At 37.8% G+C, this 19,783-nt stretch overlaps 1 protein-coding gene across 1 annotated transcript; it reads left to right on the plus strand.

Annotated features, from left to right (window-relative positions):
• The first annotated feature begins 7,731 nt into the window (after window positions 1–7,731).
• On the plus strand, window positions 7,732–15,706 carry LOC122084691 (pre-mRNA-splicing factor SLU7). The gene is made up of 11 exons (XM_042653130.1): window positions 7,732–8,042; window positions 9,063–9,149; window positions 10,393–10,556; window positions 10,653–10,765; window positions 11,102–11,515; window positions 11,667–11,802; window positions 11,914–12,213; window positions 13,088–13,304; window positions 13,467–13,570; window positions 15,228–15,296; window positions 15,396–15,706. The coding sequence occupies exons 2-11, from the start codon at window positions 9,134–9,136 to the stop codon at window positions 15,471–15,473; spliced, it is 1,611 nt and encodes a 536-aa protein (XP_042509064.1). The 5' UTR covers window positions 7,732–8,042; window positions 9,063–9,133; the 3' UTR covers window positions 15,474–15,706.
• Window positions 15,707–19,783: the final 4,077 nt, after the last annotated feature.

Genomic DNA, 19,783 nt, shown 5'->3' on the forward strand with positions numbered 1-19,783 from the left:
TCACCTGAATTTCGCAGCTTGTGGCGCTGGTCCTTTGGGAATCCAAAATTGTACATTTTTTAGTATGGCACAAGGAGTGTTTAGTTGAGTGAGGAAGTGTATGGAAATGAATTGGGTCTAGTTTATGCTATTCATCAAGGATTAATTTGTATATCTTAATTTCTATGCTTTCTACACTTTTTGATGATGTAGGTTTCTAAGAACTCAAAATAAGGAGGAAATATGTTTGAGCTATAAATCATTGATTTACAAGGAAGATTCTCATTAATATTTAAGATGTACATGATTTGGTCAATGGGTAGTTCATTTACATGTATGTTATTTGATTTGTATGCTTATTATATTAAGGGAAAAAGAATGCTATCTATTCGTGTGGCCCTTGTGCCAACAAGAGGCCAAAGGTAGCACACATCCAAGCATCCAACAGGAAGGGTGGGGTGGTCATTTCAGCACCCTTGTGTTTGGGTGCAAGAACGCACATCCGGATAGTGTGCTTTTTTCTTTATATTAAAATTAATAATTTATTATCTTAATATATCATTGTAAATAAATTTTTAATCTAAAATTTATTATTACATCATATACTACTTTATAAATATAATTTTATTTTATAAATAAAAAATACTCTATAATCATGTCAATATATTTATATTTCTCACTATCATCCTTTGCTACTCTTTATTCATCAAGTTTTCCATTCATAGTTCGTGATAATATTTTTATGATTTAAAAGAAAAGAAAATGTTTCTAATCTTTACCATGGAATTACAAATTAATTTTAGATACCTTTGCATCACATGAGGTTTAAAGCAAGTCCAAAAAAAGAGCAATAGTAATTATAAAAAAAGCCATTGGATTGCTTGATTCTAAAACATAAAAATGTTAGGTTAATTTCTAGCATTTAAATAAATTCCTATTGCAAAGCAATTAATGAGCTAGAGACATAGATTAGGCACTGAATTTGTGAAAGCTGATTCTGTGATGATGTCTTAAATAATCATGAACCTAATGAGTCATTAAATTGCCGAGGAACTATATTGCATCTTCTTCTATATTTTTCAAGAAAAAAATGTTACATGGAAAAGAACCTTGTCCTGTTCAGAGATAAAGTGCATAAAAAGATAATGCTGTTTTTGTGTGCCAGGGCACTAAAGATATTGTCACATTCTCTTGTTGGACCCGTTTGTTGGTATTCCTTATGCTAGCAGGGCAATGTTCTTTCATCCAAAAAGAAATAAGGGACAATGGTTTTTGTCTAGGAGCATGGCCTACACAAATGCCCCTGTATCTATCTCTTTCCTCTCTCTATGAAATTATATCGATGATCCCTATTGAGGGAGGAGAGACATAGATCTAAAGGGCATTGGTGTAAGCCATACTCTCAAACAAAAAATACCATCCCATTGTTTATTAGGTAAATAAACTGAGATCAAAACTGCCCTCAATATATAATCCAAAGTAGTCCATAGCAGTTATGAAGGACTTTGATCCACTAAGATAGCCACTCTTGACCCTATAAGCTAGGAGGATTTCACCTAGCTAGACTTTTGATCATGATAATTATTTTGAGGGCTCGAACTAATTAAAGTGTATATTGGTTATTTGGATGCTAATCTAGCTCTACCACCTTGGTTGTCCCTCAAATCATTTTATATGGTTATTGATTTTGGACTTCTTATACAATGGATGTTGCCATGAAATAAAAGGAAGGGCGTATTCGTTGCACAAGGCTCCCACATATGTAAGGCTCGGGGTAGGGGGAGAAAACTACACAGCCTTACCTCGAGAATGTCGAGAGGTTGTTTTGATCGCTTGACCACTAGGTCGCAACATTTGTACCTTATCGTTGTTCGACCAAGCGTGCCCATTAAGGATGTTGCCATGAAATCTAGGATTTTATTTTGATCTAATGATAGGGGTTCATTTTGGGTTCAGGCAAGGGATCCACGAGGAGCTAGCAAAGGGCCACTAGGCCACATATATTTATTTATTTTAGATGAAAAAATATATATAAAAGATAACGAGATAATATAAAAAGAGAGAAGAGGGGGAGGGGGAAGCAACAACTAAGGGGAAAATCCATCAAGGGGGGAAGCGGGTATAAGATGGAGGGTGGAAGGCCCCCATGAGATAACAATGAATATGTTCCTTAGGGAGTCTCTAATTCTACAATAGGGGAGGGAAGCAAGCTTAGAGTTAAGACTTCAAAATACATGGCATTCCAAATCTTATCATAGAAACAGGAGTTGGATATCCATTTACAAAAGTTCCGCTCTATCCAGAGATGTTGATGGTGGTGATGAGATAGAACATTAATGTCAGTATTAATGGTGTTAATGTAGAGCATATTGTTCATATCCCTTCTGGCTAAGCTGTACATAATGAAAACTAGATCGTCATAAGGCTTCAGCCACAAAATTGTTAAGAAAAAAAAAAAAAAAAACATTATGAACATCAAACAGTAGTGGTAATGATTCCAAGGCCACAATTTGGTTCTCCCCTCAGAAAATAGATATTCTATCTCTTTAGAATATCCAGATCTCTTCTATCCTCTATCCTCCATTTGATGTCTACTTCATTCCATAGAGCATGCCATATTATATCCTATAATTCAATACGTAAGAATTGGTCATCGAATTGGATTTTTTTTTTTGGATTAATAGAGATCTAGTTGGATAGTAATTTGTAAGGACGAGAAACGTTTGTATGTTTGAACATTTGGTTATATAGAAAGTTTTCCTTTATCATGCAATGAGGGAAAATACAATCATCAAGGGTCTTAAATGTTTACCTCCTATTTTCGAATGGTCGATTATATAAATTCTCCACCGTTTTTGTAATTCCTATGAACACCATTCGAATCCATCATAATGAAGTATCGGTACTATAAGTATGGGAGAAGGTTTTTTTGTATAGTGATCTATATAACTAGACCATGGTTGAGTGCCTACTTTTGCCACTTGTCAAATAGGATTGAGCTCAATTTTTTCGACAAGTAGGCACAAGGTCCCTTCACATGTTAAGTTTCAATCCAAATAAAAATTGTCAGGTGACAAAACAAATCATTGGAAAATCTAGAAATCTTACATCGATGCATGCTACTACAAATATTGTGCATGCATATACATGGGAAGTATGACATTACATGGGATAAATATGATTGAATTTGAGTTTAATGTGAAATGTTGTGGGCTACCCATGCCATTTCTTGGGCAAAAAATGAGGTCAGATTTATTATTATATCATTCCACGTGATGGAATTAGATGTCTTGACTAGGGATCCCCTACTTGGTATACTAAGCAGTGAGTTTTTTTGCATATAAGTATACCATCATAAAATAGATTTTTGACATACCCCCTTTGTTTTTTTATGTTTATAAGTTTCTATTCATACCTCATTTTTGTCTCAGGCCTACTAATGCATTGGTCATATTGTTACGTAATCTAGCCTTCATGGCGATAAGCAAACAACTTCATATTAAGAACTCTAACCTTAACATTGATGTTCTAAATTCTAATTGCTTTGATTAATGAATTTATCTTTTTCCATAAGAGATTAATGATTTTTTTTTTTGTAAGAAAAAAATAGTTTTTTTGTCAGCCAAGCAAAAGTAATGAATCTTTGAATGACCATATGTCATTCAGTTACATGGAAGAATGTTGTGAGATTTTGGCCATTGAATATTTAGGGGGCGAGCCCTAGCACAATGCTAAAGTTGCTCCATTGCGACCTAGTAGTCATGATTTGAGTCAGGAAACAACCTCTCTATAAAACGGACGTAAGGTTGCATACATTATGAACCCTCTTAAACACTACAGTGGTGGGAGGCTCACTCAATGGGTACACTCTTTGTTTTTAGTCACACATTGAATTTCAGCACTTATTCAATCACATTCCTTCCCATGTGTGTATATGCATACATGCTTTGGATAGTTTGCACACTTTTGTTGTAATCTTGTACTTTTATTGTTACGTTTTGCCACTTATCTAACATCGATTATATTGGAACTTGATAGTCGAGAACTTTACAAAATTTTGGTTCATGTGGCAAAAACAAATGCTAAAGTTTTAGGAATCGATATTAAATCGACCATATCGGCCGACATCAATATCAATACCTGATTGGTGGTACAATATGGCCAGAAGGTAAAATGGTCAAAATAATGTTGGAGTCAATATCTTTGACGGAAAAAAAAACGTCTGATACAATATGATACGCATTGATATTGATATTGATGATTTTGGAACTGGCTGATACCCGATCTCACACTATGAATTATATCCTTGATAAATGTCAATACACTTTCTTCATTTGGACAATCATGTAGGGAATTTTTTTTAGGGTGGGGGGAGGATGATGCTCTAGTCAAAACTGGGAGTGTCAATTGGTCAAACTTGGTTGGTTTTGATCGGGACTAATCGGTCCATACAAGTTTAAATTCATACTTTTTCTCCGTTTAGGTAGCCTCGTAGGCTCAAGCATGGACATGTTTTATTCAGTTGGTCGATCAGTTATCATTCAAGGTAACTAGGTTAAATAGACTATAACCGGGCTAGTTGACTAGTTGGGCTTTAAAATGTCCTTAAATGAGTTGTCATCGAGTTAAATGGGCTTGAACAAGTTATAATTGGATTAATTGGACTATAAATGATCGATTACTGATTGACCCCGATTTTCCATCGATTGATCCTTGAGTCCCATACATTTAGTTATCGATCAAATCAATCTCAAGCTTCACCCAATCAATTTAGGTTGGGACTTGGGACTACTAGTGTGATCCAACTTTTGCCACCCCTAATCAGAATGTAGCAATGATGATAGAAATTAGTATCTTTTTTACCCCAAAAAAAAAAAAAAAAAAAAAAAAAAAACTAGAAATATTTATGGGAAGTAATGTTCATTGTAGCCACCATATCTCCTATTTTAAGCAAACTAGCCTTGCAAAGGTCATCACTGAAGAAATAAACTGAAGGAATCTAGTTTTTCTCCTTTCTCCCTTTCTCCCTTTCCATCACTTGTCTAAAACCCCAGTCAGTTTTCTCTCTCTTTCTGCCTTTTTCAATTTCCCCAAATCAAGGCAGTGGGACCCGCCAAACAAATTTGTTGCACAAAAGCCCTTTCTGTAACGCTTTACATTAATGTAATGCATCTAACTAGCATCAGACCCTCTACAATGCCGCAATGTGTCCAAACTATAACGGACGGTTGGGTGGACTTAGAGTGCGTGCTTTAGGTCTTTCAGCCGTCCGATACATATTGAGGTGCTGAGCATGTTGAAGAGGGTCCCGATCCAATGCATCCATGCCTTTCAAAGCAAAGGGTCAGATTTGTTACCTACTACATGAACGGTTAAGATCACCAAAATAATCAAAAGTAACCAAATAACTGTCCATGATCTCCCAATCCAAGGGCTTAGAACGACAGATTTAGTTTATATTCAATTATCATACCCTTGTGAAAGATTGTTCTGATCCTCTCCAACCCTCTACCCTTTTAGCACGTATCTGATAGTTGGGAGAGTTTTAGTGTATACCATGTATTGGGTTGGTGGACCTGAATCTTCTTCAGTATGCTAGTCACCCCCTTCAGCACGCATTGGACAGCTGACAACAGCAAGGGCACAATGCACGTTGGAGGGACTGGTGCACTTGAGAGAATTTCGTCCTTGTTTAAATTACTCTCCTATGAGACACAATAATCCATATTTAATTCTAAATTTGAATTTAGAATCCTTTCCATGTGCGAAGAATAATTTGGATCTTCTAATCCTCTCTAGCTTGCTCCCCGGCTCTCCTCTAATTATGTTCCTTCTCTCTCTCTCTCTCTTTCATTTCCACATAGGCTGATTAATGTTTTTTTTATCGGCTCTTCCACAAAATCCTCCTTAGGAATGTTAGGATCCAAATCCTCTCCATATAGCCCATGGACCATAGAGTGATCACACGGTTGGGAGGATCTGGGCACACGTATTGTGGTGCAACCAAAGGGAAGGAAACAAATACTTTTTTAATTCATTCTTTTATTTTTCTGAATATTTTAAATTTTTTAAAATTTTTTTTGGACCGATCCTAGCAGATACCGTAACCGATCTGGAAAAACTATATGATTTTTTATCCTTACCGATACCGATCCATATCGTATCGGTTTGGGCTGTGACCGATACCGTTACCGAGTATTAAAACCTTGCCAGGTAGTCTTAAACTTGGTCAGAGTAGAGAGAATGATCCATCAATATAGTTAACTGGATCAACAGTGATAATCCCTGATTGGTGGTAAAGTTGATGGATGGTGGGTAACCGAGTCCATGACCCAATCCAAATAGTTTCTCATTCAAAGATATGAAACGGCAACACAATGGGGCGCGGGGAATGAAACGCGTGAGGAGAAAGGACCTGTTTGGTATCATTTTAAAAAAACGTTTCTATTATTTTTTCGTTCTATTGGAATGAAAAAACATAAAAAACTGTTTGACAACCTTATATTGTGTTTCAGTTTTTTTAAAACAAAAATTGAGAAAAAAACGATTTGGAGGATGAAATACGGAACGACAAATTGTTGTTCTGCTCAACAAGTTTCGTTCCAAAGTTGAAAAAAGAGGAACGATTTTGAACACTTGTTCCTGATAAAATCAGAGCCCTCTTTTACCTCTCACCCTTTCACCCCTCTTTCACCTCTCACCCTTTCACCTTTGAGCACACAGAGCTGGATAAGAAGAAAATGATCGCTGGAGAAGAAGCACGATTGAAGCTTGAATCCTCGACACAACAGGTACATCTTCTCTTTCTTTCTTCTTCTTTGTTCTTCATCTTCATTCTTCTTCTTCTTCTTTGCTCTTCTCTATTTTGCAAGAACCCTAAAAAATTTGTGGACCTTTTACAAACTAGGTTCATGTATCGTTCTTCTCAAAGGAGAACTCCGCTCATCTCTACTCATCTCTGCTCGTTGAACATGTCTGGAAGTCTCAGATCTCATCTATGAAGACTTAGATCTCTGCTCGTTTTCACCCAAACAAGTACGCCTATTTCTATGAAATTATGATGTTGAATGGTACTATTATGGAGAAAAACTCAAAAATTAGGCAATCGGAGACTTGGGTTTTCTAGGATTAATGGTTATATGTGGAGTCCAAAGTGAATTATTAACTGAACGAACACCACAAGGTTCAATCCATGAAACCAGAGAGTACAAACCTTTCCCATTATTAACTAAACGAACATTACAAGGTTTTATGGTAGTTTGATAATTTTAACTTTTTTTCTGGGAGAAGTGTCAAAATCTGCCATGGAATCAGTTTTATTTTCCCCTTATACTTGTTTGCTTCTTTGCCCTACTTGAATTCTGGTAAGAAGTAGCAATCAATTTATTGTTGACTTCCATTCAGTTTTGAACTGTAATTGAATCTTAGAAGCCCCTTCTGTTCAACTGAGACTGGTTTATGGGAATCTTAAGTGGGATTTAATTTCAATTTCCTTTCATGAATATTTGCTCTGTTGTTTGTTTGATGAAAATAACTTATTTGTTTTTTTTAGCGGGTAAATTTAATCAAGAGGAACCAGATAAAGAGAATGAAGGATTCCCACAATGGGCTCCTTTCGCACTCTACCGCCTCTCTCTCTCTCTCCATTATGAAATTACATTCTTAGTCCTTTTATTGTATTGCCACTTCATTATATGGAGGGTATAAAAGTCCAGTTATAAAGTCTTGTTACAAACAGAGTCATTTTAGAATTAGAACGCACGAATCACAATCGAAACCCAAACCCAACTCCAACCGTAGAAAAACTTCACTTCTCTGGTTTTGAAACCCTAGGCCTCGATCCCCTTCGTCTTCTCCCTCTCCGTCTGAAGTCTGAACGTCCCAATCGAGTGCAATATCCGTTCCCAAAGTTCTATTGACTTCCGAAATCGAAGAACATCTCAGATTTTTAGTTTTTCTGGTTTGGAGCACTAGCCTCCATCCCTTCTTCTTCGTCTGAACATCCTGATCGATTGTGGCAGCGGCCGGCGAGTCCAATCGAGTACCGTCTCCGTTCCCGAAGGGTATTAGCATCGACTGTCCCTTTTTCCTCTTTTTTCTTATTATTTTCATGAAATTGGGTTTTCTGCGTACATGGCAAACCAATTAAAATATGAACCCTAAAGATCTAGTAGTTTTAAGTTTATAGGAATTGTTCAGCATTGCAGCTAACCCTAGGTAGTTCGGAAGATAAAGGTTTTGGAAGTCGTTTACAACATACAAGGAATTGTTTTTTTCTTTTTTTCCTTGTAAACTTGTTTATTTACTCAGTGAGTTGAGTCGACTCAAGGGCTGTTTATCTGAACCTTACTGATTCAATGCAACTGACTCAGCCACATGTTAGCTGTAGGGACATGGTGTCACTTGTACAGTTGGGAATCTTCTAAGTAATGGTCTCTTGGAATGTTATGTCCATTTTCCTTACATTTGTGCCATCTGTAAGGTTTTTGTCATGCTGTGTATGTTTTGATTCTTTATTCGTATTTGATTCTAAAATGAAATAGAACTGAGATATGGATTTTCGAGATCATTGATTATTGCATGCTGCTAGGTTATCTTCATATTGACCCAGGGGCAGAGTGAAGCAGCTATGCACAGTTAATTGAAAATCTGTCATGTCAGTCTTGGGTTGGAAGTAGCTCTGGTCTCTGCTTTATTCTTTAATTTCTGTCTGAATTGTGTGTAAATAACTGCATTGCGACAAATTGCTAATGGGCTTGATTTCTAAGTAATATTTTGACAGTTAAAACTTCAATAATGGTTTTAGGACAAGCTAGTACAGCTGAAACATTGAGTACATACTATTATCTTGTTTTCTAAGTTGTGTAAATGCTTGTTTCATGGTGAATAAATGCCATTTTTTGCTCCCGGACCATTTGTATTTAACACCTACCTTATCATTGCCTTGCATGCTCTATTGCTCTGGATTTTTGAAAGTAATATTGCCGTCTAGTCTGTTTAATTGCTGTACGTATCAATACCCATTTTATTGCAATTTCCTAAACTACCAACTATGGTCCTGACACTCTCCTCTCCCAAAACAGGCACCTGAGAAAACATAAGAACAGCCAGCAACTCGTCTTCTAACGGGTTTATTCCGCGACAGGCCCCGAAAATGGCAACTGCTTCAGGTATGAATTTCAGTTTTCAGTGTTCACGTCTAATGCAATTGAATGATCATAACAGTACCAAAATAGGACCTTTTCTCAGGGTATTCCACATTTGAAGAGTAATTAATAGAAGCAAATCAGATTAGTAATCAGAAATTTAGAATTATTATATGCAATTGAAACTGATTCTAGGAATTAGATCTCAGCAATATTAGCTAACAAAACACATAGATCTAGAAATTCAGAATCTGGTGGTAAAGGGAAGAATTTAATTAATTTAATATATCCATATCAGCAGATCTGATCTAGTTCAAAACCTGGTTGACTTCCTTTAGGTTTGATAACAACTCCTTAAAATCTGGGGATGATCTAACGGCCAGATTCCTCAGTTGAAATATGTGTCAAAACAGCCTTGCATATGGATTTTGTCAGAACAGTCTTGCATATGGATTTCAGATTCAGAATACTAGTTGCAGAAAACTAGAAGATAATTTACTTGAATAATGGAGAAGATGATGGAAAGAAAATAAGAATAAGGGAAAGAGAAGGGCACCCTCTATCACCAACCAGCCTTGATTGAACACAAAGAATTCCTTATACAGGAAGAGAGCGGCAAAGGCAGCTTTTATTAATCAAAATTCGTGAATGGTACTGGCCTCCTTTACAAACTTATATGGAGGACTCAAAAGAGACTCCTAGACTAAAATGGAAGGGCATTACCCAATCCTTAGTTAATAAGTTAAAGTTTATGGAAGGGCATAACCCAATCCTTAGTTAATAAGATAAACTGACTAGGAAACTTAAATAATAAAGAAAACTGATTCAAAACAGGACTAGACTTATAGAATCCTAACCCCGCCTGACTAAAACACTTATTAAAAACCCATATGCGTAGCCTCTAACCATATTATTGGCCTATTAAAGTGGCTCATTACAAAGAAAATCCATTGGATTAAAGCCCCAATTCATATATAACCCAACCCAAGGCTTATTTCTGGTAAAATAAGCCTATTAGCTATTTAACTGCATCAAACTGGTCAGACTCCAGTAATTGCTTTCACACTGTTCAGTGAGTTTTATGCTGTAGATGGTCCCTTCCACTGTTTAGAAAAGAGACATTGGGAGTTGGTACTGAACAATCTAAATTTTCTTCTCTTATCTATGGGAGACAAAATCTAACTTTCCTCATCTCTAGTATTTCCGTTGTTTGTTGTGAAGCTTTGTCTAACTTTTTTTTTTGTGGTGGGGGGTGGGGACATTGCAGTGGCATTTAAATCTAGGGAGGATCATCGGAAGCAACTAGAATTGGAAGAGGCACGTAAGGCTGGGCTTGCACCAGCAGAGGTTGATGAAGATGGAAAAGAAATCAATCCACATATTCCTCAGTACATGTCATCTGCTCCTTGGTATCTCAATGCAGAGAGACCAGTATGTTGATTATCTACTCTTTTTCTCAGCCCATGTGAATGATGATGTTCTCCTATAGTCCTATGCTAATTTAATATCTTTTCTTTTTTTTATCAGAGTTTAAAACATCAAAGGAAATGGAAATCGGATCCAAATTACACAAAAGCATGGTATGACAGAGGTGCAAAAATACATCAGGCTGATAAATATAGAAAAGGCGCTTGTGAAAAGTGAGTATAACCTATATCCCTTTTTTTGTTTATACTTTTCATTTTGAGATAACAGGTCTATTTTCATTGTCTCAATCACTTCTATAATAGTTTCACATTGGAAGATGATGCTTATTCAGATCTATCAGGTCATGTTCATGGTTATGTCTCTGTTTTCAGCATGCCTTCTTTAAATTGGAAGTTTACCAGGAAAAAAAAATCTTGAAATCAGAAGCTGCAGCCTACTATCTCCCTTCTTTTGCTGATATATGTGGCTAACATTCTATCTGTTTGTTTCTCCATTATGTATTTCAGTTATTCTATGTGTTGATTGAGCTCCTTGGTTGTTTGTTGCAGCTGTGGGGCAATGACACATGATGTTAAGTCATGTATGGACAGGCCTCGAAAAGTGGGTGCAAAATGGACAAGCAAACACATAGCTCCTGATGAGAAGATTGAGACCTTTGAGCTGGATTATGATGGCAAACGTGACCGATGGAATGGTTATGACCCTGGAACCTATGCCCGTGTTATTGAGATGTATGAGCAAAGAGACCAGGCCAGAAGGAAATACCTAAAAGAACAGCAGCTGAAGAAAATAGAAGAGAAAAACAATAACCAGAATGCTGAGGATGAGGTTAGTGATGATGAAGATGATGAAGATGAGCTGAAGGTTGATGAAGCCAAGGTTGATGAGAGTAAGCAGATGGATTTCGCTAAGGTTGAGAAGCGTGTGCGCACAACTGGTGGTGGTAGCACAGGAACAGTTAGGTGAGTGTATTGAATACTTTTCTACTTTGCAGTAATAGCATGTTTATGATTTTTTCTCCTCATTGGTTTGTCGAATTTGGGAGGGGGTTTTCTTTTGTTTTGCTTTATTTTGTACATGGTCTTAAGTCTTAACTGATGCATTCGATTTTAGGAACTTGCGTATTCGTGAAGACACAGCTAAGTATCTTCTGAATCTTGATGTCAATTCTGCATACTATGATCCCAAAACCCGGTCTATGCGTGAGGATCCTCTTCCAGATGTTGACCCAAATGAGAAATTTTATGGAGTAAGTGCTTTGGAAGCCATATATTTCTAATGCTTCTCTACATCTTACTTTAAGTTCATTACATCTTAGTTCTCCATTTTATACTGATCTTTTGACTCTTTCATTCTTCAGGGAGATAACCAATATAGAGTGAGTGGTCAGGCTTTGGATTTCAAGCAGCTTAACATTCATGCTTGGGAGGCCTTTGAAAAGGGACAGGATATCCATATGCAGGCAGCTCCTTCTCAAGCTGAGCTGCTCTTTAAGAACTATAAAGTTATAAAGGAAAATTTGAAGTCCAAAACAAAAGATACCATTATGGAGAAGTATGGTAATGCAGCTTCTGAAGAAGAAATACCAAGGGAGCTTCTACTTGGGCAGAGTGAGAGAGAGGTTGAGTACGATCGTGCTGGTAGAATCATAAAGGGCCAGGTAAGATCTGAATTGACAAATTACATGTATTCTACTCAAAAGCTGTGTTTCTGTTTTCTCTGTGTCTATCTGGGTGAGTAGGATTTATGCGAGTATAATGAAGGCATGAGATTCTGTATATATTTTTAGAATTCATTATAATTGACCATATTTCATTGTACCCCAACCTGAGACTACACATAGAAGGAAATGATAGAAAGGATATGATCAGGAATCACCTCCTGATTGCAGGGCTGGAATCATCACTAGTACCCCAACCTTGAAATCACCACTAGGAATCCTAGAATTACCACCGCCACTAGGGTTCCTAGAATTACCATCAGGGAGCCTACCAACCACAACAGCAGGGAGCATTCTGAACCGCCACAGAACCAGAAGCAAAAGCCAACTTATTTTCATCAAATTCGTGTATAAGGCTGTGGCGGCGTAACCCCTAAACCAATCTTGAACTGATTAAATAACTAAAACTAACTAGGAAACCGAAATAACAAAAGAAAGAAGAATGAAATAAGGCTGGACTTTTAGATACCTATATTCCTGCCAAATAAAACACTGAATAACAAATAAAGTAAAGAAATAAAACCGACTAATAAAATAAATCATGTATTCATTCCTTGTACCCATAATTTTTGGCCCATTAAAGTGGCCTATTGCGATGAAAACACATTAGACAAAAGTGCCAACATGTATAGAACCCAACCTAAGGCTTACTTTAATATTTTTACTAAAATAAACTCATTTCTCTGATTTATCTGGCACTAGTATTGGTCATTATCAACCATGATAGTGCAATGTGCCATCTCTGCAGGTGCCTTAAATCCTTTTCAATGCTTTTTACTGGGGACCTAAATGTGAGATATGGTGCTATTTGCAGGAGATGGCTCTTCCTAGAAGCAAATATGAGGAAGATGTTTACATCAATAACCATACTACTGTATGGGGTTCATGGTGGAAGGATCACCAGTGGGGATATAAGTGCTGCAAGCAAACGATACGTAACAGTTATTGCACTGGAGCTGCTGGAATTGAAGCTGCTGAAGCAGCAACTGATCTCATGAAGGCTAACATTGCTCGTAAAGAGGCTATCGAAGGTTAGTATGTGAGCTTTATGTTGCTTTTCTCAGGAACAAAGTTTGTTTGACTGCCATATGCCATGCTGTGCTTCAGTTTATTTTTTTGGTGAAATTCCACTGTACAGATATTTTAGCTTGTCTGAATCTTAGACTGATGGTAGAACTTCTAAATATATACAGAGACACCTGCACCAACAGAGGAGAAAAGGCTTGCTACTTGGGGCACTGATGTCGCAGATGATTTGGTGCTTGACCAGAAACTACTTGTGGAAGCACTAAAGAAGGTAATATTGGATTCTTCCTTGGCTTCTAATTCTGGTTTTAATTTTTTTTAATTGATGCTTGACCATAAGTTGAAGGGTCGCTTGTCTTTCTTGAAATTTAAGAAATAGCAATTATCCTGGAATTTAAAGTTAATTGGAACTTAAAATCTACGAGTAAAATTAAGGGGGGATTACTATCATTCCCTTATAGTCACCCTATATTTACTCAAAGTACTCTAACCTAAACTTCTTTTTTCTGATTCCCAAAAAATAGTAAAGTTCCAATTTTCCTTTCCTGGTAATTTTAAGTCCTCAGATTACCGCTGGTACCCTTTTCTCTCGTACCATAATCCCCTCCGACAGCTCATCACTGCTCCGGCACCACTCCCTACCGTGCCCTTTGCCCTCTGCATCCCCCCCACCCCCACCCCCACCCCCACCCTCACCCTCACCCTCACCTCCCTGCCTCGCTCTCTGACCAGGATAACATGCCATGAGTGACAGAAATGTCATCTCCCATTGATCAACAAGAGAACGCACAGCACAGCAGACACCATGTTGAATTCCCCTTGGTGTCATGAGAATGGAAGAACAAATAATAGTGAAGATATGGAAGAGCCTCTCACTCCACCTTGCTAGTCTCTCACCGGCTCCACTAGCATCTCACTATGGATCTGTCTCACAGATTTTGTGCATCACACAAGGAAGAAACTATTATGAAATAAAACAATGTAGAACCTCCTTGCTTGGCCTAGCTGGGGATTCCTTGCAACCTTGGACTTCCTCAAATTAGAAACTTCTACAAATAGAAACTAAGGAAAAAAGCTGGGTATGCTCTCCCTAGAAACTATTAGGAAATAGAAACATATTTCATATCGAACTTGGCAAAATAGAAACAATACAAAGATATAGTAACCACTACCAATCACAATGCAAACTAACTAAAATAGAAGCTAAATAGAAGCTACTAAATGATCGCCCATGCAAGGACTTGATGAGATCTAATATTGGCCCTAAATCAGGCCCATGCTAGTGGACCAAAGGCTGGACTTAAAGTCTAGGTTGGCTGCATGGTTGGTTGATTGGGCTGGGCTGGCTGGACCAGTCTTCTTTTCTTCCTATCTATGTCAGAGTACAGGGACAGCTGAAGAAGCTGTAAGAGCTCTATGTTCCTTCTTCCTCGAGTTTACTTGCCCAAAGTGGGGTCAAGTATTTTGAGCTTCCAACCACTCAATCCCAGAGGTCGGTTATAAGTGCTGGGGTGATGAATTTCAGTTTGGCCATTAGAGATGCTGCGATAAAAGCAGGATTCCATCCTGGAATAGTGATGCAGGCATGCACATGTTGAAGGGAGAAAACAGTACAAAAAAGTAATAAGCGAACTTACGCTTGGCTAGTTTTAGGGTTGAGAAAAGGAACAATGGTCAGAATGACTAACAGGCACTGCTACGTCGAGAACTAATTGTTGGTGTTATTGTAGGTGTTCGAAACTAGAAACTGAAATTTCTGTTGGTCCAAAATTCTTTTTCCTTCTTAATCCTTAACCCTCCAAAATGCTTCCTCCTGGTTCAGTGTAAACTTATTAACGGTTGGCATTTTTTTTTCTTATGCAACTCATTTTTATCAACAATGCGAGCTCCTGAAATTGCTAATGCGAGGACCTTGTTGGCTTGTACAGGAGGATGAAAGAAAGAAGGAAGAGAGAGATGAACGAAAGCGCAAATACAATGTCCGATGGAATGATGAGGTAATGCTATTCATTACTCTTTGCATTTTAAGAAGTCGGTGCTTATGCAATGCAGCATAATCTGATTTGTTTTCTGAATGTAATGTTGTCTTCTTCTAGGTCACTGCTGAGGATATGGAAGCTTATAGGATGAAGAAAGTACATCATGATGACCCAATGAAGGACTTCCTTCACTAGTATGGGACGTAGTTCCTTCCAAAGCTTCCAGGAGAGTTGCTGGAGTGAAAATGGATTTGGTAGCTATTTTTCTGTTGAGCGAACTCTGTTCCCTGTAGAATCTCCATTCCTTGTATATAATCAATGAATAAACTAGAGAAGCAAAGTGGAATTCGGTGTGTATTATCTCATCTACTTGTACTTATCACTGCTATTGTTGATGCTGATCAAAATATCTTCTGTTTTTTCGGTTGTGTTTTTTCCCCACTTGAGCTTAACTAAATGGTTCCTTATCTTTTGTGTAAACAATCTACATGAAGCAGCCTCACACATCCATCCCACCAGAAAAAAAATTAAAGAAAGGGAGAAGACCGTGTCCTCCCCTTCCTTTTGATGAAGATTCCCTTGCCCTCCTGTGATTGGTCATTGGTCCATGCCCCTAACAGGTGGCATACCGCATACCCAACCCTCTCCCTGAAAAAAAAATATACCCTGCCATTTTGTATGTTTAACGCTAGGTTCAACCGGTACCAATCTGGATCAGTATCTGATAATTTGGGATCTGATCCCTTTTGTTCTTTTGTTCTTTTTTTTTTTTTTTTTTTTTTTTTTTAGTTTTTCGCCGATTTATTTGTATTTTTAGCCCTTAGATTATACCAGTGGAATATGTGTCGGATTGGTCTTGATCTATATTGATCCAATTATTAAAACTAAGGTTTAGCCTGCATTTACAAATTTTAGATATTCTCAACATTTTGTTAGTCAACAATCGTTCAAATTGTTTGCAATGAGCGGTGAGATGCAGTAACCATCCAACGGTTGCAACGATGCCTCTTGTTTGCTCTGCTACCATTAAATCAGAATAAAGTGGCTTGATGGGGATGGGAAGATACAGGACTCTTGGAATGATCATCAGTGCTGAGTAGGTTTACCACCATAAAGTTTAGGTAGGCACATTATTTGATCGAAATCAGAAGTGCCGATATTAAGTATGTTAGTGGATGGTACCAATAGAATCACATGATGAAGTATCATTCAAGAAGGATATAAGGGTCATTTCAGAAAAAGGAAAGAGAGAGATAGACACAATGAATGCTAGCATACTTGATATCTGCAGCATACCCACCTTTTTCTTTTTGTTTAATATAAGATGTCATTTTGTTTTTTGGGCTAAACTTTCTTTTGGGGGGGGAGGCGTGCCCAGTGCATGAGACTCATCACTGTGGAATCTGGGGAGGGTCATAGAAATGGAGATGGAAAAATAATTTTTTTTTCTTCTGATGGAAGGAAGATTTATTTAAAAAAAAGATTTCTTTTTTTATATTTTGGGTAAACAAATAAAATGCTTCCACATCCACAGTAATTGTTTGAGATAGGCTTATAGTCTTAGGCTTAACCGCTGCCTTAGTTGATTTGATACTGAAGTTTCTTTACAAACAATATTAACATCCGAAATATCTTGACACAAAACAACAGTGTACTTGTTTATCTCCGCTGTGTTGTCTAAGAATCAAAATATGTCGGGATGGACAATTGCTATTTTCTCACAAAATAGATGCTTATTTCTATTTGTTACTTATATGTGATGACAAGAGAGGATAATGAAGTTGCAGCGCAAGGAATTCTGTATGGGTTAGATGCAACGTCCAGGCGTGGGTGGGGAATACAAGAAATTTAGAGCGATGTGCAAGGTCTCGAGAAACTTATGAATTCTAACAATTTTTTAATGTGGCCATGGTCCACTTTTTCTCAATGTCTTGAACTAGAAAACCTTTTGTTCAAACCTAATTTTTTCATAAAGGATGTTAATGACTACTCTCTAAGTGTAGTTCGACTCGTTGTCTATAAGGCTTTAACTAGGAAGATCTATGTATGTCAAGTAAGATTTGAAAGAGCTCAAAAGGTCATCCCTGTTGATTCCCTTGTGTAAACCAGATGTAGAGGTCAGCGTCCACCGTCCACCGTCCACCGTCCACCGTCCACTCTATCTTTTTAATATTTCTATCAATGATTCGTGTAGACCCTCCAAGATACTTCTAGCCTTTGGTGCCAGTATAGTCCCCAAGAAATCATGACTCATAGAACACAGTAAAACATTGATTTGTATAGAACTACCGAAGCCCATTAACAAGAAGAAGAATCATAGAGCACGTCTTTTGGAGTGCCCCTTCGCTAGAGCTGTATGGTTTGCTTGTCCTCTCATCATTAAATTTAATGCATCTGAGAATATATCCTTCCCGAGCTGGATTGGAAACTGGGCCGAGCTATTGAAGAAAGACAAAATGAAGAGTCGGCAAGTTGTTAGTTTGTGCTCTTTTATTTGTTGGTATATATGGAGAGCAAGAAATGAGTACATGAGGAAGAGTTCAACATGGTCTATTGAGGTATGTCAATTGGCCTCCACTGCATTTGAAGAATTCTGGATAGCAACACAAAAGGGCCCATCTGAGGTGTCACCCCCCTCTACTATTCAAAATTCTGCTAAAAATGGAACAATCCTTCTCCATTCATTTACAAGATCAACTGTGATGCATCTCAATGGGAAAATGGAATTGGCTCTGGGGTCAGCTTCATTATCAGAGATTCATTTGGCAATCCTTTAATTGCAAAATCTGAACCCATTTCCTTTTCCTAGGTTCTTCAAGGAGAAGGACTAACTGTTCGCAACGCTATGCTGCAGGCAATAGCAGATTGTATGGAGAAAGTGATAATCGAATCCGACAAGAAGGATCTCATTACAAATATCAATGCGAGAAACTCTAGCCGCCCACTATCTGTTTTTGATCTCATCAAGGTCAACATCTCTCATCCTATGTTTTTGGAGTGTTCCTTCGTCAATATTCCAAGATGTGTTAACCTAGTTGCTGACACCTTGGCCCGAAAGGTTGTGTCCTTAGAATGTACAACAACTTGGCCTATCTCCATTCCGTGGTTAGTTCACTTATGTAATAGTGACTCCATGAGCCCTTCACATTCTATTGGATAAATTTATTTCAACTAAAAAAAAAACTAATCATTTTGAAAAAAATTTAACAGGTTACAAGTGAAAAAGAGAAGCAATCTGGGTATTTAAAAAGAATAAGATAGAAAGAGGGGTAAAAGTCCCACAGAAAAAAAAAATGATAAAAATTATGTGAGTTTTTATAAATATAGGTAGGGGAGTTTGATCCGGCTCGTCTCCAATGAGCGTCCAATGACCTCACGGGTGATCGACACGTGGATCTGACAGATCGGATGTTGTTCGCACCTTCTTCGACCTTTTTCCTCTGAAAATACTCAACCAAATACGCCTGCTCTTCATCCCTGATCTCGGAGATAACCTCGCCCTTCTTCGAGGTCTCTTGTTCCTGTTGGTGCCGGGAAACTATGCAAAGCTCCTTATAACAAGACCGTAGACTGGGCCAGGTATCTTCTTATCTTCTCCAGTGAGTAACCGATGAGGCAGCAATGGGATACTCTTTTAAGGACCAAATAAGTATCTCAGTAGCAGCTAGAAACCTTCGATTGGATCTCTGATGTGAGAAAAAAATCTCAAAACAATAACCAGAACAGGGTATCGATTGGGATGAAGCTCGGTTGGGGCTTTTTCAAAAAACCCTTTTAGAGAATGCGCTGCAGCCTCTTCAATGAAATGAAAAGAGTGAGGGAGAGGAAAGAGGTGGAGAACCTGTATTTCTTAGGGTTTCAAATGGTAGAGAAGGAGAGAAAGAGAGGGTTTAGAATGTTGAATCGAATTTAGTTCCTTTCTCCAAGCACTTTCAGCCCTTGTGGGTTTAATCATGTTAGACGACTCGGGGGTGCCGCAAGCGAGAGGGTTCGACGTGAATCGGTAACTGTCAGCAGAGGAAGCCGATGGGGCGACGACTTCTTCGTTCCAGATGGATTTATCCATGTTGAGAGGTCCACGACGAAGCAGACAAGCCTCCGCTTGGAGGTTTCGGTGGCTCGGTTTTCTGTTTTCAGGTCGAAATCGTTCAACCGTTGGATTCGTCGGATCTATGTGTCGGCCATCGCATGGTCATTGGACATTTTCAGTTTTTGGTTACAAATCAGATATAAGGAGTTTTAATAAATATAGGCCAAGTGTAAAGAAGTGATAGTAAATATCTTACCGAGAGAATTGGACATATCATTAGCTTCTGATGTCTTAATTAAAGACATGCACCAATCACATGGTTGGACACATAAGAGAAAGACCAGGGAGTGTTTTAAAAAAACCGAAGGAGATACGATAATATATGCAGAGCACCTTGGATGTGTGCCTATCCTTTTTCTTTTACTTTTATTACACACAAAGTTAAATTATCATTAGCAAGGCTCATTGTGAATTT

Source organism: Macadamia integrifolia, chromosome 7, assembly GCF_013358625.1.
Source record: "Macadamia integrifolia cultivar HAES 741 chromosome 7, SCU_Mint_v3, whole genome shotgun sequence".
NCBI lineage: Eukaryota > Viridiplantae > Streptophyta > Magnoliopsida > Proteales > Proteaceae > Macadamia > Macadamia integrifolia.

Excerpts from the sequence above, each read along its gene's own strand:
- LOC122084691 (XM_042653130.1), top strand. Across the intron at positions 10,766-11,101 it reads AGAAAAGGCGCTTGTGAAAA|CTGTGGGGCAATGACACATG; the intron begins GTGAGTATAACC and ends TGTTTGTTGCAG. Across the intron at positions 12,214-13,087 it reads GTAGAATCATAAAGGGCCAG|GAGATGGCTCTTCCTAGAAG; the intron begins GTAAGATCTGAA and ends TGCTATTTGCAG.